The 21598-nt window shown below is 40.0% G+C and overlaps 1 protein-coding gene across 16 annotated transcripts in view; it reads left to right on the top strand.

Annotated features, from left to right (window-relative positions):
• Positions 1-21598, top strand: part of ARVCF (ARVCF delta catenin family member) — a 271699-nt gene that overhangs the window by 96935 nt on the left and 153166 nt on the right. For 7 of the 16 annotated variants that reach the window (XM_035340262.1, XM_035340264.1, XM_035340269.1 and 4 more), the window contains 2 exons: positions 5336-5437; positions 11355-11599. The exons of 3 other annotated variants lie outside the window; for them this stretch is intronic. In XM_035340262.1, coding sequence (XP_035196153.1) covers positions 11384-11599 — 216 coding nt within the window. In that variant the 5' untranslated portion in view covers positions 5336-5437; positions 11355-11383. Of the gene's footprint in view, positions 1-4080; positions 4119-5335; positions 5438-11354; positions 11600-21598 lie in introns of those variants that run through there. 6 more of the 16 variants (XM_035340267.1, XM_035340263.1, XM_035340277.1 and 3 more) reach the window with 4 other exon arrangements.

The raw sequence follows: 21598 nt of genomic DNA, 5'->3' as shown, positions 1-21598 counted from the left end.
AGATAAGCAAAAGCTAGACGGTGTGCTTTGGATACAAGCATTAAGTGGTTTGTTTTGTTGGTGATTTTTTTGCAGAGTACTATTTATAGCATCAATTAACTCCTCGTGGTTGGGATAAGTCATTTGACACATCTGTTGCTGAGCTTAAACTCTCACTGTTTTGTGGGGTCACGGTTTGATTTTTCCCTCTCCTCTCAAACTGTGTAGCGAAATGACCATTTTCTAACTAATGTCAGCTCGTTTAAATACGCTGTCTGCTGCCACTGTTACTGTAGTGTTTGGAACAGCTGAAGCAGGCTGTTGATCTGCTTAACTGCCTAGCTGTCCTGATCTTTGTTGCCTGCCATTTTGTTATTTATTTTATCGCTGTTAGAAGACACCACAATAATATCAGTTATGAAAGGATGATTATGACCATCTGCAAGATTTTCCAGCCTTGCTGTAATATTTCACTCGTTCCATTTTGTTAATGAGAAACTGGCCTGGCTATGGAAATCGCTGCCTACCCACCAACTCTCATGTTCTCGCACTTTGCAAAATGGAGATGTAATGGTTGTAAATCTAGGACTGTTCTCAGCTGTAGTTCACTGCACACAGACAGCGTCAGACTGCATTGCCATCAGTAAGTAGCCTTTCTCTTCAAATGGAAGCCCTTTTGCCAAACCTCAAAATCTGGAGGCCAGAAAAATGAGGGTAGTTGTGTATCGTTTGGCAAAATCTTTTACGTATTCTGTGGAAGTAATTGCGTGGTGTAATCACAGTTTGTTCATGGGATGGGCTTAGGTATGGCCAAGCTGGACTTGACATTGATGAAGGGAAGCCTTAAAGTACTAGCAGAAGAGCTAAAGAGTGAAGTTACAAAATATGCTGCTTTTGATCTTGATCTTTTTTTTTTCTTCTTATTGAAATAGCCGCGTTCCAAGAATAGACTTACTGACGTTTGGTGGCACTGCTTGCAAGCGTAGCCTGGCAAGGTAGTGCAGTGTATTAACAAAGTATTTCTGATGAAAATGAGATCAGACCAAGTCCATCAGTACAATCCTATGCAGAGAGCATGTATGCGGTGCACTGATAGTTAATTTAATGCCTGATGCTATCTGGCATTCACGTAAGCTGCACTGCTTGAGGGTTTTTTCCTAGCCGAGTGGAAGACAGTATCCTGGTAAAATGGTGATTTTCTAATCGAATTTTCCATTTCCTATTGGAATTTTATACTAAGTAAAAGTTTGCACAGGTAGCTGCAGATTTCGTGCTCACAGTGGAAGCACAGAGGTTAAAGCATATATTGATGTCGGTGAGAATTGGATTGGGGTCAGAGGAAGTGTTGAAGCTCAGTACCTCTGGCTTCTGCTAAAGGCAGCCATGAGAATACTCTGCAGCCTGCATATACATGAATCAGAAAGGGACTACAAAGTGCAATCCATTTTTAAGTAGAGCTCCTTATTGATTTCAGTGGGGGAGACCTTTGAAAAATCAATGACATGAAGCAGCTTTAGGATGCAATGGCATGTGTTCTAGGGTGTTAAAGTGATTGCCCTGTGAACTAATCAAGCCAGTAGCAATCATGCTTGCAAAGTTTCAAAGCACAAAGAAAAGGTGTCAGAGGTTTGAGAAGCAGCAAATTTGCTATTCGTATTCCAGACTTGGCTTCTTGGTATGGGAGAAAAAAAGTGCCGTCTCCCAAATGCTGCCTGCGTAAAACAGATAAACAGAAATTAAGTTGTGCAAATCAGTGATTCTTTTTATGTAGGGAATGAAATGATTAAGGATGCTAGTATTTCCGTGGTCTTGGCTGAACTTGACAGAATTAGCGCTTGTTGAGATAGAACAATAGCAAAGGATTTTAACTGTCACACTCATGTTCTGGAGACTCATACTAAAGTCAGAATTAGCCATGGCTACGTTGCTCAGTCTTTTGATACCTACAAGATTAAATAAATATATATTTTACCTGGATACTCTTTTGAAAATATAGGAGGAGGGTTTGTTTACACAGAGAATTGACAGTGCGCAGTGTGAATTGATAGCCTATCACATACCCCATTAAACCTTAGTGTGGACACTTAGTAAGTGTGAGGTAACATGATGCCACTTTGCTGTGCTATTTTATGCTTAATTAACACAAACACTGATCTTTGAGGGAAGTGTGGCATAACGAATGCTCTCTGATTGAAGGCTTGAGCTTTCCCAGTGTAGGCAGGTTTGTAGGTCCCGAAGAGCAAGAGCTCTGCTTCAGAAAGGTCTTGTTGTGCTCTTCTGGGCTATAAATGATAAATTTCAGGATGAAATGGATATTTTTAAATTGCCTAAAACTAATCATAGGCTAAAACATTTACTTAAAAATTACTCTTGTAAAAATACTTCAATTTGAAGTTTAATGGTTGGCTGAATTATTTATGCTATTGTATGTACGCGGTTGTTATGAAGGTGTTCTGTATTGCTCTAATTTATTTTCCTTTCCTTTGGGAGTATACGGTAGCAATAGAAACATATCTTATTAGAGAAACAGAGCTACAGTATAATTAAAGCTGTGTAGGCACACTGTATCATCAAGCCCTGAAAACACTGCATGAAATTTTAGAAAGAAAGCTAGAAAAAATTGTAGTAGCAAGCTCTGCTGAAGGGGGTGTTAAAGAAATTGAGCTACAGTATAATTAAAGCTGTGTAGGCACACTGTATCACCGAGCCATGAAAACACTGCATGAAATTTTGGAAGGAAAACCAGAAAAAAATTCTAGTAGCAAACTCTGCTGAAGTCATGAATCATTTCCCCAGGGAAGGTGTAGAAAGACCATGACTGGTATAATTGAAACATGCACTGGTGAATCCAAGCGAGATTAGATAGAAGAAAAATTTGTATTTAAAAAGACAGTTAAGGTGATAACTGCACTAATGATTTCAGCTGCAAAGAGAAGTTGTTAGTAGAACTGTAAAATTTGCGTTGTTCAGGCAAATTCCAGTTGTGATGCAAAAAGCAGTTTTGCCAGCAAAGTTGTATGCCAGGAGTACTTTGTTCAGTGTACTAGCTTTTCTATATGAGATCCTGTGTATAGGAAAGATACAAGAAATGCTTTCAATTAATGTAATTGATATAAATAAATAAAATACCACTCACAACCTCTTTGATCGAGGCCATTCAGTTGCTTTACAAAGATGAATACCTACCACCAGAGAGGAGGCTGTAGCTGGACGAACCGATAAGATGTTGTCCCTGCATATGTATCTGTTGTATCTCATGTCTATAAAAGCTTTGTGTAAAATAAATTCCCCCCAGCGTATCTGCCCATAAAAAACCAAAACTCAAGAACCCCATTTCCCTGTCCCATGCTCACTACACAAATGCCTTCTTTAAGATGTTTTCAAACCTGATTATCCAAGTCATGCGCTGGGAATCGTATCTTTTGTAAGTTAATAGAATACAATTCAGGTGCTTTTAATTAAGAGGCTAATTTGTCTAATAATTCTCTTTAGTGGATTGGATTATAGGAGGCAACCCAATAACTGTTAACCATAACTATTACAACAGGAAGATCTGAGTTACTCTGGTGCTGCTGCCCAGAGCCGGTTCTCTCGTAGTGAAGTGCTGGGGCTGCATTGTGCAGGCAGTGATGTGTGCGTGTCCCGGTTCTTTTTGGTGGTGTTGCCAAGTCCAGACTGTAACTTATTTATTTCTACAAAATGATTCCTGCTAGATTTCTGATTGAAATTTCTTGCTGTTGTAAAATCTCAAGTATTTTGCATGGACGTTTTTCTGTAATAATAGAAGTGGCGGGCTGTCGTGTTTGTTCATTGCTATGCTCTTAAGATCCCAAGTTCCTTCTCAAGCAGCTTTGCTGTTAGCATTTCCTCTCCCCTTGTTCTTTCCCTAGTTGAAGCCTTGTTTCACAGACTGCTTCTGTCCAAAGAAACAAAAAAACCCCTGACCAGCCCTTTTTGTTTCTTTTGACACAGCACAGTATGTCTGCCTGTGCCTATGAGAGAACTATATTGAAACAGCTCTCTTTGTGAATTCCTCATTGCTATTCATTGGTGGAGATTGTCACGTAAGGGTCAAATTAGAACTCAGTCAACCAGAGCAGCAACGAAAGAGCCAGGCCCAAGACAGATTTCACCATAAGGTCTGAGAAGCAGTTTATTTGGACTTTGTTACAATTAACATGCATTTATTTTTGCACAGCGCTACTCTTTTGTCTGTAGAAACTGAATTATGCTTAATTTATTCCCTTGGGTCATTTACTCCAGAATTAATCTTTCACTCTACCTCCTGACTTTCATCTTTGGGTGTATCTTTGCACAGTTTTGTTAAATTTAGTACATGTTGAGCACAGAATTTACTTCTGTTAGTTTAAAGAAAATGATTTTTTTTCACGTGGCGCTTCCATGCCTTCTGAGATTGAATCAGTGCAAAGAAAGGATCGCATTTCTGGTAATTTAGCTGGAACATAAGAAACAGTGTTTATACTGGCATCAAGAAGGCAGACAGTACCTGGTCAAGCATAAAATCTGCTGGGGCAAAATTCCTCTTTGAAAGTGTTCTAAAGTATTTGAACCAGCAAGGTGAGTTTGTACTGGCTCTGCGCTTCATGCCATGTGGTTGCAGCGTTTTATGCGGTGGTAGCTTAAAACTGGGTCTGCTGCTTCAAGGAACCATGCCTTTGTGAAATGGATTCTGTTCTGTGTGTTACCCAGCAAAAACAGGTACTAAATTTGCAACCAGTGACACAGAGAGGTTCCGTGCTAAATGTTTTATGATGAAACAAGTCCAAGATTTACTGAGCTCAATAGAAGACCTAATATCCAAGAGCATACCTTCACTTGCCTTTCCTGTAGGATTAGGTTACAAACAGGGAGAATAAACAAAGCAGTTGCAAACTGTTGTGCTGCGCGCGTCTTTCAGAAATGAACTTACCCTCTCTGACAAGGATCCATGAAACACTCTTGAGCCATTTCAGGGCTCATGCATAAAACAGGGGGCCTAAAGTTGTGTGCCTAAATAATTACTATTATTTCTAAGAGCTTCATGTTAGGTTTCTGTGTTCTAAAATGTTTGGCTGCAATATCCAGATTTAGAACATGCAAATATTGACTGCTGATAACAAAGCAGATTAACTTTTCTTCCTTTCCTTTAGCAGTCTTAGGATTGCCTTCTTTGAATTTTGTTTGTTTTTATTCCAGGTCAGGAACAAAACAGTATCATAAATGATCTATGATAAGTAATTATCTACGATAAATAATTTATACAACAAACTAAGGAGAACATGGGAAACAAGTGTGAGCAGAAGAGGCTGTAATACCTTGTTAACTAACTCTGTCTTCTTTTTCTTCTCTCTTATAGTTGGTTCTGCTTGAGGCTGCTGTCCTACTTTGTCAATACTTTTCTAGTCTTAGCGGGTGATGTCACAGCATCTTTGACATCCAGACCCCAGTAATCTACTAGGTGTGTATCTTGCTTGTTTTTCTCTGCATGCTTTCTGATATGGCATGGGGGATAACAGTCATTTTGTGCTGCTCATCTCTTGTAGTACTTCAGGGTGGAATGTAATTAGCATGTGCTACGCTTTGGTTCCACAGATTATTTTATTCCCACTTCTGCTTTTATTCTGATGGCTTTCCTCCCTGTAGAAGCACATAGCTACTGTTTCCATGCATGCTCACAGGCTTTCATTTTGCTCCTACAGCTGCCAGTTCGCTGTATGTACAAGGTTCTTGTTGCTCATCATAGTACCAGCTCTTGTTAGCAGGACCTAGTGGACTTGAATTGGGCTGGGAGAGAGCAATAGCTGTGCTCACTATTCAGACTATGGGACCTGAGAAATTTCCTGTGTGCCTTGAGAGAAACTTCCCCTCCCTCTGAGAGAAGGCTCTGCGATGTTCTGTGGCTGACTGGTGGACACTGCTCCTCCTCTCTTCAAATCCAGCTCACTCGAGAACCAGATTGCCTTACGAAGGCAGAATGCTTTGAGAAGTGCAGCGGATCTGGAGGTTCTCCAGAACTCTGTCCCCTTAATCACAAGGGCTTTCCGACAGCTCTTGACCATCAGCTACATCCTATATTAGTGAAATTAGTGTGCAGAGCTACTGACTTTTTTGCAGAGGATCAAGTAACCCTATGCATATTAAAGTTTCTAAGAGCCTTCAGACTTGGTCATGAGTTTGGCTGTTAGGTGTGCAGAGGTCCCCATTTTGGCCTCTTTGCACAGGGGTGGTGTTCAACCCTACTGAGCACTTAAGCTGTATTGACCTACAGGAGGCCATTTGATGCATTAGTTCTTTATATGAACAGTCAGAAAAAATAGATCATCTTACTTTGCTCTAAGTCTAATGCAACACAATAATGTATTTAGAGTCACATAGGCAGGAGGGAGAAGATTTGCTGCTGTCAGTGTAGCCTTTGACACCATGTAGACAAGTGTTGGCTGTGTTTAGAAGTGCAGCCTAAGGAATAATCTTTACCTGGCTGCTATAGGTCTAATATTTTCACTTAGTTGTAGGCTTTCCAATGCACTTTAATTTAGTTACAAATGGTAGCAAATTGCAATTGGCAGCATGAATAAGTAACTCATGAGTCAGTACTTTTATTTTCTTCCTCTGGTCTAGACTGCTGATAATGTAAATTGTCGAAACCCTGGGTAAATAATTGGGAGTGCAATCAACAGCAAGCAAGTATTTATCTGTTAATAAATCGTTTGAAATGCAGAAGTCGGTCTTTGTCCAACTGTTCTTAAAAGGCAGTTACTGGTCCTGCTGCAGTTTCTGCATAGGAATTAGGATTTTAATGGTCACTAATTGTACATCTGAAAATTTATACAGTTTATTTTCTGCCTATGTTTTTCTTTGCACAGAGGAAAGAACCACAATATTTATGGTTGTAAGGAGGTTAACATTATATTTTCTGCATGGAGATCTCTATAGCTCTCTAGAGAGCTGTACCATTTATAGAACCCAAATTTTCTAGGATCCCTCATGTGTGGCATCAAGTTCTTATACCTCATTAAGAATTTTCAGAATGGGATCTTTGTCTCATTCTCAGAATGTGACTAGAAAGTTATACATCAGCTAAGTCATCAACTGTAGCTTTTATTATTCAAGCTGTTACTGCTTCAGAATCAGTATTAGAGGAGGTGTTTGTCAGTTTTACATGCTGCTATTGGTAATACTCTAATGTGGAACAGAAACTTGCAATATATATTCTGAAAGGAGTGTGTTTTTCTGAATTCAGTTATTGTGGTTTACATCCTGCCATCATCTTCCTACATTCTGAATTGATTCACGTTTTGAAGTTAGTGCATGGAAATACCCAGCTGCTTGGGTTCCCAAAAGATAACAGCTCTCACATCTCCTAGTCACAGGTGAGAAAAAGTTGTTTTAGCTGCAGACAGTGAATTGCCTGAATAATCTGAAGGTACTACAACAGAGGTTTGCAGTTACATATTGTCAGGTGAGGTCCGATTATTTTCTTTTTTTTAAGTGGGAGTTCGTCTAAATCCTTACACTGAAGTTTAACTGAAGGCAGATTAATTTATAGTGTTTTTTTCTTTTGAGGTGAAACTCTGGTCTCCATAAAAGAAACACAGTAGATTGGTACAGCACACATGATGAGCTCTGCAGCAATAACTTTCTATTAGAGCTGTGTTCTGACCTTCTCCTGAGGTGAAAAACCTGGAGGAAGGCTGAGAACTTCTATGCTTTGCTTTCTTTTCTTTCTGTTGTGTATATATGGGCTTACCACTGTGACATATAAGCCATTTTTGACCTGTGGATTTTTTCTTCTCTTGAGGGAAATTCTATTAGCCAAATCCACTACTTATTAAGATTTCCAGAGGGGTCTTCTGATCTGTTCTCTTAAAACAGAAGCATTTCATCCTGCATCATTGAGCTTTGTCAAAGGTTCACAAATACATTCAAGATAAAATTTAAGCTCAAGGATTGCTACACTGCACGTTGGAGGAGTACTGTACTGCAGTGCTTATAAGAGATTGGCATAGTAAAGGCTGGAGAAAACAATGGAGGTCCTGCCTTATCGGACGAATTACCTACAGTAAGCAAGAGGAGGTGACCTGCTACTGAGTAGCATTACTGAGCCCTTCTCATCTGTGCACCGAGAGCACTGCACGTGGCTGTACTGCACCGGACCATTAACATTTAAGAGAACTAGAAGAATGGGGTGGTACTTTTCACTTTCTGCATGTAGGGTTTCAGTTCTCTTCAATGTCATATTTCCCATTTAATGCAGATTCTTTGTTCGTATCAGGACTGTTAGTCTTCAGTAGATCCACAAGAAGTTGGATGAAAGAAGCAATAGTTTATACCTTACATGTCATCGTAGTACCAGCTGTGGGATGGCTGTGGAGTTCAGACTGTTCCTTATGCTTGGCTCAGCTGGGGAGAGCATGTGGATACAGCCTCTGTGTTTGGAACTGAGAATGCCAGAGCTTTTCCAACTGCCAGGCTGAGAATGGACCCAGCACCCTCGTTTGCTCTGAGCTAGGCCTTGAAAGTACAAGCCACTTCAAGCTCTTAAACTTTATTCAACACATTGTGAACTGTTGGAAAAGAAAAAAAAATGCAGCTTCAGTAGAGAAGTTGGACCTTTGGGGGTAATAGCTAAAGTTCTTTCTTTTTGATGTGAATCTGAGAACAATTCCACCTCTAGTATGTTCACATTTTATAGAGAGAGGGAGTCATGACTGTCCTAGACTTCTGCAGTGACTTGTACCTTTGATCCCTGAGGATCTTTTTCCCTCTAATTCTGTCATCTAACCTAGTTAGCCAAGCTAGTTTGGCCTCTGAGGGCTCCATGGGTAGTTGGCTGAGAAAGGTGAGCCCCTGCAGAGAGAGACTGAGTTCCTGCTCTGCAGTGCTTCTCAGGAGCATCTCTCTGTTAATTAATCCCTGGCCCGTTCTGATACATTCTCCTTGGGCCTGGAGCTTCCCTTCATCTGAGGTGAGTTTGGGTCTGTGTGGCAGTCAGGCTGTTGCTCTGCTGAAGTGCGAAGGCCATGATAATTAGTAGTCAGGCAGCTGTCTTTTGGAATATGTGTTTAGGAATGTCCCCCATCCCAACCCCCACATGTGTTTTTCCCAAAACACGACTCGTGCCTGGGGCTGCGAAGTCTCCTTTCCTTCAGTCTCCCTTGAAGGAGCCTGGGAGCATGTCTGCACTCCAGAGAGGAAGGACGACAAACCGAGCTGTCTCCATCTGTGCAAAGCAGGGAAGCACAAAAGCAGAAACACGCAAGTAGGCTGCACGTGAGTCAGCTTAGGTCCAGAAAGCCTGGCTGTGTTTATGTGTCGATGTGCCAGGGCTAAATCACGCTGAGATGTAGCAGGTGAGTCATGCAGTCCTGCATTGCATGGACTTCTTCAGTTACACTGTCCTTCTAGCTGGTGGTGATTCTCTGTTGCAGAAACCATAACACACTGAGGGTTTTGTGGTCTCTTGATAAACTAGCATTGCAAAGTAAGATTCTCAATGGCAGATCTCTGAAGTTGACAGCCTGGTCTGTGTTTGACTAGGATGTGGCGTCTGGGAAATGCTTTGGTGGTTTTTGGTTTCCTTTCAGAGTCTCAATAGGAATTTAGTCAAAGCTTAAATAAGAAAAGTCTTTAGATTGTGTAACACTTGCTTACTGGTCAGAAAGCATGAAAGGCTAAATCATGGTGGTAAATAAACACTGTGAAATTAATACGTAGTAGTCCTTGCAACATGATTTCTTACCACTCTGATTCCTTTCAAAAGCAAGTGCTTAGGAGTTAACATTGAACCACAGAGCTTATGGCAGGTTATTTCCTATGAAATCAAATTATATATCATGGGTTTGGGGTCTGGTACTGCTTCTTCAGCGTCTTTTGGGCATCTTGGATTATTTCAACCAAATATGACAAAGAAGGGAGACATCAGGGTTACTTCTGAGTTTCCGTCAAACTGAAAACACGCAGCTTAATACCTACTAACAGCTCTCTTTTGGGAACACCACAGCATTTGACCACATTATCATTAACTACCAAAGAATCAACACAGGAGAAAGACCTGGTAAATAATGTTCCAGTCGTGGAAAATGAATCAATTCAGAGCATGCACCGAATGACAAAATGCAAAGCTTCTGGAAACTAGGGTTTAATATCACCAGTGGTCACGGAAATCCTTCTTAATAGATGGGGAAAACAAAGAATCTCTCTGGCAGCAGGAAGTATTGCTCCTGATTTGCACATGAAGGGGCAATTTCTAGGCAGTATAACTCTTAGCAGAGTATGAACTTTTCTTGAATTACAGCAGCTGAAGAAAATTTGGCGTCTGTGCACTGAGCTCAGAGGTGCCTTAAGTAGTTTACTAGTACACAGTATAAACTAGTCATTTGTTTAGCTTTAGTCAGTGGATTCTGTTGAAGCCACTGTTTAAGCTTATATTACGTTGCTGATTTTATACTCTTATGAAAACATTTTAACTGATGTTCAAATGATAGGTCTGTGGAACCAATGAGGAGTTTTGCTGCACACACCATACAGAGGGAAATAGGGTTTTAAATTGAATTCTTCATAACCCTATTAGGGAAGAAATGAGGGAGATGTATCCCAACTATTTGTTTTCTGATTTTTTTTCCCTGCACTGAGACAATCAGTCCTGCGTGTTTTCCATTGAAGACATTTGATTTGGGCTTTTTCATTTACATTATTAGCAAACAGCTGCATGATGGACTGCTTCATTGGCTACCATGCTGAAATCATCAAGCACATTTCAACTGCAATTGCACTGTCTGTATTTAAAAATGTTTTCCATATTGCAGTGTACTCCTGTAATTTCAAAATTAAAACTATTTTCAGTTACTATCTGCTAAATCTGGGGGACTTTTGTTTACTTGGAAGCCATGGATGCAATTGTTTTCTTGTAAAGTTTGTCTTTAAAAAATGCTAGACTTCTCATTTATGCTGTTAAAGTAAAAAATTGCAAGTGCCTATAGCACGAAAGGTTGTGTTCCTCACCCCTCCTAAGTCTTATTCTTTTAATATAATACTTGTAAGTACATTACTATTTGCACGGCGAAATTAGCTCTGCAAGAGGGATGAAAACCTCTGTCAAGCAATTTTAGCAAAAAGATCAAAGGAATTAAATATAAATTCTACCCGAGGTGGGCATGTATTTCTTTCTTTTTTGAACAGGGAAGCATTAGATTAATTATTTTTAATTTAAAATCAAATCAATGAAAAGAAGGGAAGTCTTTTCAAAGAGCATTGGAATATGCTTCTTAGAATGAACGCTATTCTAGTAGGGTGACTAACAATGTATTTTTATTCTTAACCTCTGACCTGTGCCCTCCCCACCCCTTTACCTAACCCTTTCCATTTGCCCATGTCAGTTAACAGGCAGGAGCATTTGAAAACAATCATGGATGACTATGATATCAGGTCTGCTGCCAGCATTTTAGCATCTGTTAAGGAGCAAGAAGCTCGTTTCGAGCGGCTTACCCGGGCACTCGAGGAAGAGCGGCGCAATGTCTCCTTGCAACTTGAGCGTGCCAATCAGCCAGCAGACCGAATGAGCATTTGCAACATTGGCAATGGTCAGCCACTGGCAACCGCCTGGCAGCAGCTTGTCCTGCAGGTAACAGCCTGCTCGTTTTACCTGTTGCTAGAGTTCACCTATTCCAGAATTTCCCATTCCTGAAAGTCAGGTGCATCGTGTTTGTCATCCGCATTCCATTCCGTAGGTTGTCTCTGGTACCCCGGCGTCGGTGTGTTTCATTGATTAGTTTCATAGCTCAGATTTCAGAGCCTTGGCTTAGATGTTGCTTTACTTCTTAGCTCATGGGATATTTGTGTACGTGTATGCACCCTTGAGTATTAAACCGTCACCAGAAATATTCACTGCCCCCTTTCAGTCCGTGCCCTTGTTGTGAGTATGGTGATGTTCTGGTGACTGGAAAACAATACTGAATAATGATCTCTAGAGCAACAAAATTTCCGTTAGAAATGGTTGGCCTTTGAACAGGGGGAGCAGCGTGAAAAGCAGGGATTGCCCTCCTACAAAGTCCCATTGTTTGTGCAGGGAGGACTTCATCATTTGTTTGCCATATTTGTTGAAGTGACGGTTTTCATTTTAATGATGCAAACTTACGCTTCGTGGTAGCTTTAGATTTCCAGATACTGTTTTGCCCGATTTGTGTTCTTTAACTACGATGATAAACTACTTACATCTCTAAATTACTTTAACTAGCAAATTCCTCTGACATGCAAGGTAAGTCGTGCAGAAGCAATAAAACCATTTGCGAAGGTCTGTTTCCTCAGAAAACACTCTTCAGTTCAGAGAGAGACTCCAGGCTCTGGGGATTCTGAAAGTTGTTTCCCCGTCGTCCTAGACTGCTTTCCAGTGACACCTGCATGGAGCTGCATTCAGGCGGACTTAGCGTTATATTAAGTTAGCATAGCTTTTCTATTAATCGCTGCCACGCTTCCGCACGTGGAGATGCTTGAATGTGGGACTTCATGTGAAAGGAGCAGCCTGCACTGGTTAGCCTCAAAGTGTGACAGTAGCTGGTAGGAGCTGTAGGTCGCTATCTCCTCTTGAGTAGCAGCTGGGCTGGGGAGGGGGGAGATGTGCTTACAGATTTTTTTATAGAAAAGGACAAGCTCACCTTCACTTTTCTGAATGACTTTGTGCAAAGTGCGTGATTAATAGCTTCAGAATGAAATTCCTTATCCACAAAACTGATGAAGCATGGGTTTTCTGCAGTTATGGCTTAAGGTCTAACCACTTCCTAGAAAACTTAATAAAAAGAGTTTAAGTTACCAGCGTCTACGTGACTCTTGTGGAGAAGCAGCCCCTGGAGGTGACACGAAACTGAATCTGTGTATGCTCAGCTCCTTGTCGCTCTGGAGCAGGGTGGTGGTGACGAGAGGAGGCTTTAGTTCATGAACATTGCTGAGGTTTTTAGGGTAGCTTGTATACAACATAGAATGCTTGATTAGCTAAATATGCACGGTTAGGAATTAATGTAAGGTTATTTAAGGGAACTTTCATAAAATGTACTGAGGGCCAAATTCCTTCCTAACTTAGTAAAATTAATTAAACAGTGTTTAAATGAAGGAAGAAACCTGTGCCTTCAGTCTTATGCAGGATATATAGTGATTACATTGTTACTATTAGATATTGAACTTCATTGTCAATTGTACAGAGAGCAGAAGGTACTGTATGCTCTGCTCTCTGCAGGGATTGCTCGTGCACTAGTCAAAGACAGCTCTCTCTGAAGCTGTGTTTTGGTAAAGACAGACTAATCTCTGCCTATCACCCTATTCAAACTTAGGCAGTATGCGACATTACAAAATCACAGGTAGGAGCTTTTCCATTTGGAGTGGTGAGGGTAATTATATATAATCTAGTTATTCTGTTTAGAATTTGGGCAAGAATGGAGAATTAACTTCATCTTAGGAGGGTGCTGAATAATCTTTATTGATCTGCACAAATGGACATCAGTTTTCCATGTTGTGTGCTGGGATTGTATGCAACGTAATGTCTTTTGGCCTTTCACAAGAAATGTCAAATCTGCAAATAAGGTCAGGGATGTTCTGTGATTGCCAAAAGACTTGTGCATAGATTTATTTATTTATTTTTAATTGTAAATTAAGCAGGTGTGAAGGATTTTCCTGAAAAGCATCTTGAAGTTCTTTTAGCGGGATAAACTCGTTGTTGGACAATCTAAATGAATCATAAGTGGTTTGTTCAGATATCAACTAGAAATAACAGGGATTGTTCTTTAATAGCATTTTTTCCTCCAGAGGATGGGTTTCTGGGAGATACCGTCATCACAATTAGAGGTGCTAAATGTTGCTGAAATGTCTCCCATTGATATCAGTGAGAATCTTTTAGTGATAGAGCAGCTGAAGTATTTGTGTTTTCATAGCCCTTTGTAGAAGGCAGTGCCTGCCAAACCTTCAGACTGTGCAGATGTTTTGTACCCATCTCCCCTGCCTGCAGCAGGCCGTAATTAGCTACTGCTATGTCACAGCTAGCTTTAACCAGTAATTGTTTCTGGTTAATAGCAGCAAAGTGCTGCATTTTGTTAATGCTGTTGAACAACTGGGTAAATCTGTCCTGTGTACCTTACACGGGCTTTAAGCATTGCTTCAATTACCGTGTATTGCTGCGTGTATACCTAGTGACATAAATTAGGGTGCTTTAACTCTTAAACTTCTGGAAGATGTACATCGTAGTAGGAACACCGATCTAAAGCCAAAACTGGAAATGTGGAGCCCAGCCCTGTGCTTTCTAGGGAAATCTACCTTACTGCAGATTTTGAAGTGGGCAAAGTGCTTTTCCAGGCTAAGAACCCATTGGACAAAAGGTCGTTAGTTGCTTACTAAAAACCTTTCCACTAGTCTGAAAATGTAATATGCAATGATCTTTTATCCTGAGAGCTTTTATCTGGTTAATAAAAATCTTTAAAATCCTTCTATTCTTTAATTACATTCTTGACTTTGTTCCCCACTCCGGCTTCGAGTGCTGGGAGCCACGTGGCTGGCCGTCAGTCTTGGTTTCTGAAATTGAAAACCTGGCTATACTAAAAAAGAGCAGAGCTGTCTGTTAATGTATCTTTGCATTTGCTTCCCTAAACTTTGCACTAAACCAATGTAAAATAAATAAATATATTTTTGTTGTTATAGTATCCCAAGCAGTGGGAGTCTTGGCAGCACAGACAGACTTTGCCTTTTTATCAGCTTACCAATGCATGCAAAGGCCAATAAGCTCTTAAGTCACTGGTGAGTAGCACCTATCATGTGTCTTCTACATATTAAAGTCTCTGGTTGATGATGTTTTTTACAAGCTTGATAAATCTTAATACTCTTCATGTGTGAGGGATTTAGTTTAATCTGCCTGGTTCTGTTTCACTTCTTTTCAAATCAGCCTTCTGCTGCTCTTCACAGTGGGAACTGAAGTTGGGCAGGGAGAAGATATGAAAGTGCATGGGTAGGGTATGTGCTATAGGAGGCTGAATGCTTAGAGCTGCAATATTATCACTGGATAGCTATTCTGAGCATAACTTTTTAATAATAAAGAATATTGTCTTTTATTAAAACATCAGACACATGACACTTATTAAACACAAGGCTATATCCTGAGTTGGTTTAAATTGGCATGGCTCCACGTGTTGTAGAGAAGCTCTGTCAAATCTGGTCAGCTGGGGAGCTGAACAAAAATGTTTGCATTCAGAGACTGCTTCCCCCTTGGTACACATTGACAATTTCCAATCCTGTTAATGCTTCATAACCAAAATAAAGTACAGCATCCAATAAACCTGTTTTGCCAACAAATACAATAAAATTGTGCTTTCGGTGATCTTGAAGTGACTTAAAGGGATTTGAGAGGTGTTCCCAATCACTATTTAAAAAATAATAATAAAAAAGTAGTTGTTATCCCCCTTCTTGGAGGTAGGAAAACTGGGTGTTGCCAGATCTTACATGGTATTAACAACAGAAATCAGACCCTTGCAATCTGGTGTAGAGTCTTTTCAAACCGACCCTTATGCCTGTAAGAACTAATATAAGTTCATCTGACAAGTCTTTGCACTGACAAAATTATTCAATAATTTAAAAATGTTTTCATTTGACTTTTATTTCCCCCTCCTTTTTTTTTTTTTTAAGATAACAAGGTATATTTGTCTTAGTAGGTACTTTGGTAGGTACTTGAATAGATTAAACCCAAAACGGAGGTTCTCTGTGTGCATGTATTAGTATAACATAGACGTTAACATGTTTATTACAAAGCCAGTTATTAAAACAAAAAACTGTCAGCATAAATGCACCTTGGTGTACTTTTTTTAAAGATTATATATTTTTTTTAAACTTACTGGTGCTAAGCTGATAGTCTTGTTGCAAGTTTCACAGAACTCTGCTGTCCTTTATGGAATAAGTCTCACACTTACCAGTAGAGCCCACTGGAAGAAAGCTGCATTACAGTGGTGCCCCAGAAGTGGCAAAGACTGCTGAGGAGTCAGTAGTGGCTGAACGATGGCTGTAGGTTTTGTGAGGGTCTGTCTGTAGGTTTTTAGCGGGTCTGTCAGTCAACAGCACGTGTCAAGAGACCGCAGACAGGAACTCCAAGTTAAATCGGTTTAAGAAATTTTAAATCTGTGACCATTTTCTTTCCTTAAGGGGAGTGGTTAAGGAGCTTATGTTGTTTCCAAAAGTGAAATACAAGCTTTAGATCATGTTTTGACTTCAAACTTCAATCCAGCCAGCTTCACTGATAAATTTCTGACTCAGGCCAGCAGCTTCAAAGGTTTCATCCTGTCAATCTGATGTGCTTTTTCACACCACATAAGAATCAGGCTTGCTGAGATTCTTTGTGGTTGTGTGTGTGTGTGTGTGTGTGTGTGTGTGTGTGTTGTATGGGCTGAAACATCTAATAAGCAGACCAAGCTGAATCAGCATGATGTGATACTGGTGAGTATAGCTTAGTATCTCATATTTCTCTAGCTATTAGGCCTAGTAATGTACATTATTATACAAGCTTCTCACTTGTCACTTGTAAAGCCAGCCAGCTCTGGGTGTGACTGTGCAATTGCAGTAGTTAATAGGGCATGAATATGGTGTTGGAGGCAGATCTGAGCTTGTTTGTACTTTGTAATACTGTGCACAATTATTTGGTCCCTTAGATGTGACTGAAACAGATTTATCCAAAATAGGGCTTGTGGGCATGACATTTATAAAAGCTTATTCATGATTCACCAAAGGCTGCTCTGCAGTTGTTTGGTACTAACTTCACTGTTTCAGTACAGATTTGGTTGTGCTTTTTTGTTGGTTTTGTTTGATTTTGCTGCTGTTCTTTAAACTGAAATAATGTAATCAGTATGACGCCTGGTAAAGTCAGATATACCGTTAAAAATGCATCTTGTGTCAGTCGTACTAGTGGCTTGTTCCCTTTAGAGATGGGTATCCTCCAAGTGGAGAAGTTAGAACAATACAAAAGCTGTTCTTTCTGAACTAAGGAAACACACAATAAAATATTGTTTAAATACAGACCAGGAGAAAACTAAATAATTCAAGTGTTGAGGTTTTTGAATCGGTCTCTTTTATTGCTGCCTTGGTTATATGTTCATTTTGAGGTATGGTAATAAACACAGGCTAACAATTATCTATCTTGTTTAATTAGTGTCCTAACTCTATCACTGTTAACGGTTTTTCCATATATTTCTCCAGCATGGGTATGTATATGACCATGATTCTTCATGAGTTGATGCTTAGTTTTGGTGCAGATGCTGCTTAACTTTGTGTGTAGCCAAGGTATCAACAAAACAGAGCTGAAAGGAAGGCAGACAGTGGGGAATGAGTGGGAATTAGGAAACTTGAAAGAAATTACATACTTTTTTTTCTGTTAACACCCTTGTGAGGAGAAAAACCCACAGCCATCCTCCCAGTAAATAATACCCCAGAAGGACATCTTCAAATGCATCAAATGAAATGTGATTGTAGCTGTTCAAAGAAAATCAAGTTAAGGAACAAAGCTGCAAAATATTTACATAGTTAAGATTTGGATCCTTTATATTTCAACTTACTTTCCAGAAAAATAACATCTCTTTAAAAACTGTCAAACACATTTTCCTTTATATATATATATTATTGTTAGATTTCTTAGCCATAACTAAGCACCAGTATTCTTCAGTCTGTATTAATCTGAGGTACCTGTGATTTCTGCCAAAAATGACAGTTTGTGAATTGAGGGCCAGTTTTCAGTAAAAGGGGAACTCTAAAGCCCACCAGATCACATGGTGCGAATGAAAGGAAATGCAAGATTAGCTCAAGTTGCATTTCTAAGAAAATACTGTCAAGTTAACCATTCTAAGTTACAGTTTGGGCAACAATAATTATTCTGTCTGTATTTCATTAGATTTGTTTGAGATTCTTTGCTCCACACTGACATAGCATGGACTGTTAGAACACACAGACCATTTTCAGTGCTTTGACAGTAGGAACGTGGGCGCATTAGTATTGTACGTATGCTGGAATGTATGCAGAGAAGAAAGAAAAATGGGATATGAGCTGCACTGAGTCCTCAGCTTCCTTTTTCCCCCCCTCTCATACAGAATGCAGTTTCATCTTTGCTTAGAGTATAAACTTGTATTTAATTACTTGGTTTGTAGTGCCTCTTGGCTGTAGAGCATTTTTCCTTCGTTATGTAACGTATTTGTGTTCGTATTAAGGGTCTGACAGCATGGAAGATGACATGCACTGCTTGCCTTACGGGTAAGGTCAGGTACAGACAACAAAGCTGTAGGTTGCTGACAGCTCCCTGGTGCTGCAGTGCTATTTCCCAATATGATGCCAAATACCTGGAAAAAAAACATCAGTAGTTAACCTGTGCACATTCCACTTGTGCTGGTACTGAGCAGATCGCAAATGTGAAATACTTTCTATGGATAGTCCTAATTCTTTTATAAATCCAGCTGAGACCATTGAAATGTGTGTTCTGATTTGGGGGTGTGGTAGGGACGGGACAGACCTTGGTGTCAGAGATGTGCCACGACTGTTCTCCAGCCAGCTGCTGGTGCCCTGTCTCTTTGCTCCCCTAGCTCTGTAATTCAGCTCCTGTTTTCTTTTGGCCTGCAGATCACTGTGCAGTTATGCATGCACTAGCTATGCCATTAGCCTGATCCTGTAAATTCAGTACGTATGAGTAGTCTTACTGAACTTCTAGGAATGACCAGGGTCAGGTTTCAGGTTCTGCGTATGCGCAACGATTCAAAGGACGCGGGGGGTGGGGACTTGGGGAATATGATTCCCATGGGAGAATAAGTCTTTGAGTTCTTGGGTCAGAATTCAGTGTGAGTTGAGGGGGAATTGCTGTGCCTGTGAATCGCAGCGCAGTTAGGAACCAGAAGCCTTTCCTCAGCTGCCTTTCAGGAGAGCATGGTTCTTGCCATGCATGAGGCATGGTCCCAGCCCAGCTTCTGCTGTGTTGGGAACAATATCATCGAGTTTAGCTTGGAGGTCAGAGCTTTCCTCTCCTTTTTTTTTTTTTTATATGGACGTTGTCCCATCTCTGTGAAAGCAGCAGCACCAGGTTTAGAGTGAGAGTCAGGATCTTTAGCTGATAGCTCAGCAACAGTAGAAACTGGGAGCATCAGAGGCAAAGTACTTCTGGTTGCTTGTGACAATGTTGCTAAGCCAGCCTGCATCTTACAGGAATTCAGCCAGAGCACTAGCTCTCTTGGAATTAGCACAGGTGTTCTAAAGACAGAGCTTCCAAAGTGACATTATAACTGACTGCACTCCTGTGGGCTCAAGAAGCTCCTGCTCTTTGCCTTTCTGCTGGGATTGGCCAAATTCCAAGAGGAGCCATAGAACCTGCTTCCAGTATTGCAGGAGGAATGTGATGGGACAAGGCTACAAAAGAACAGGGGTTATGCAGCCTTCATCATGGTGTGTATCAGTTGGAAGCCTCAGAAAGATGGAATCAAGTAGTATCTCTGTGAGAATTCATAATGCCTGGTTCTTCTTTTTCTCCTTATAGCTTCTCCCTTATGATTGCTCTTCAGTCTTCATGTATAAGGCCTTAGATGGCAAAAACATGGATATAAAAGTGAATGGGAATATTAGCATAAATTTCAGCTACAGCTAAGAAGATTTGACCAAATCCATCAGAACCTGTGATGTTCCTTCCCGAAGGGATTTGGTAAGGGAACACCTAAACCCCACTTATTAGAGTTATTTGAGACTCGGATCTGTTGGCATGCAGCAGAATCCACTCAAAAGCTGATGCATTATCAGAGAAGCGTTTGTTTAAAACTTTGTCTGCAAAGCTAATTTAAAAAGTAGATCCCAAAGGAATCATTTAAAAATTAAAACAGGGAACCAAGCAACTGAGAAACTCATCGTCTCTCTGGTAAGGAAGGAATAATTTTATTCTTTCCAACAGGATGATTTTTTTCAAGAAGGAATTACATGTTATTTTAAAGTTTTACATGTGTGGTTGAAAATTTGTTAGCTCAAAGATGCATGCCTTTGCAAAATACCTATTTTTTCTCTCTATAATCAACAGTAGCCCACCTTCATGTCTCACGCTTCCTCTCTGAAGTGCGTGCTCTGCAACTTTGTATGGGAACTGCGAAATTCCAAAGTGCCATCTAATGTCTGTCAGCAGGAGAGCAACTGCCTTATGCTAATGATTACAATAGTGCAAATCAAGGACCACATTTTCCCTAATCATCTCAGAAATAGTTTTGCAGTTTCATTTAACTTGGAGAGCCTCACCTTTTGTTTTGTGTGAATTTTTATTGAATGAGGTTTTGGAAGCAACTGAAAGGCAAAAGATTTTTGTTTGCCCAGATGTGTGAAAGTGAGAATAATTTTCCACACCTATTAACCTTTTGGGCCTGGAATTTTGCAAGGTTTAAATCAAAATCGCTGAATTTGAATGACAAATTCACAATTTCATAATAATTTTCCTTAATTTTCCATTGCTCTACCAACAGAACTATGTTTTTTTTTCTCTTTTCTTTTTTTTTTTCTAGAAGTACATACAAGAGAAACACATTAAAATAAATTCAGCTTGCTTGTGCACCTTTGTAGGTAAAGGGGCATCTGAGTTGTTCTTTGCACGACGTGTCTGTTGCAAGCTCAGTCAGTATAACGTCAGGTGATCATTAAATATGTCTTTAAAAGGCAGGAACATTCAAATGTAAACATTAAAACATTAAAGAGTAATATCAGGCTTGACAGGATTTTTTAGCAAAACAACTTTCTAGTCACATTTAACACATTTGCTTCTTGCTAATTAACATGAAAAGCATCTTACCTTTTAAAGTTGTGATTTATTTTTTGTGTTCTGCTGCGGGTTTATTTCTCAGCTTAGACAGCAGAACATGATTAATTGTACTGGCTTCTTAAGATTTTTATTTCTTCTACGTTTCAGTTCCCAAGCATACTACTGTACCAGTTCAGCAAGGAAAAAAAAAGGTTTTAAATCCTCACAAACCCTTTTTGCACTCTCTCAATTTTATGAAAAGATTTTGTTACTAACACAGGCCTTGATCCTACACGTATGAGCAAGGCAGAGCTTTATCCCTACAAGACATCGCACCGTAGTCAGACGGTCTTCATAAGCCGCTACCCTTGCTGATCCACAGGTAGCAGCAAGAATGTTTTGGAGAAACTTTAAAAGCGACTTGCAAGTGAACTGGTAATTTCTTCTTCCCCTGATCCCCTTGAGCTTGGGACCTGATGAGGCTTTTAAAACCCCAAATTCTCTACAATTCCATTTCTGCTGTCTCCAGTATCTATACACTCTGAATTAACGCTGAAAGAGTACACGAATGAATGCTGGATGATGATGACATTGATAAATTACTGAGCCTTTTGCTAGTTTAGTCCCATCTTGTTAATGGTTCAAATTATGCTCTTGTTCGCTTTGTCACAACTGTGGAGTAATTCACTGAAGTCATCGGTGTGACTGAGAACAGAATGGCCAAAGATGGCCACAGGCTGCCCGAGGCTGAGTGCCAGCTGTAATTATAGCCTTTGATTTAAGTGAATGTTAGAATTTATGCTTTATATATACATATATATACGTATAAAAGCTGCTTCCCTTTTTAAGCTACCAAATTACTAT

The sequence above is a fragment of the Oxyura jamaicensis genome, chromosome 15, assembly GCF_011077185.1.
Source record: "Oxyura jamaicensis isolate SHBP4307 breed ruddy duck chromosome 15, BPBGC_Ojam_1.0, whole genome shotgun sequence".
NCBI lineage: Eukaryota > Metazoa > Chordata > Aves > Anseriformes > Anatidae > Oxyura > Oxyura jamaicensis.
This window is presented reverse-complemented; position numbering and strand designations above follow the sequence as displayed.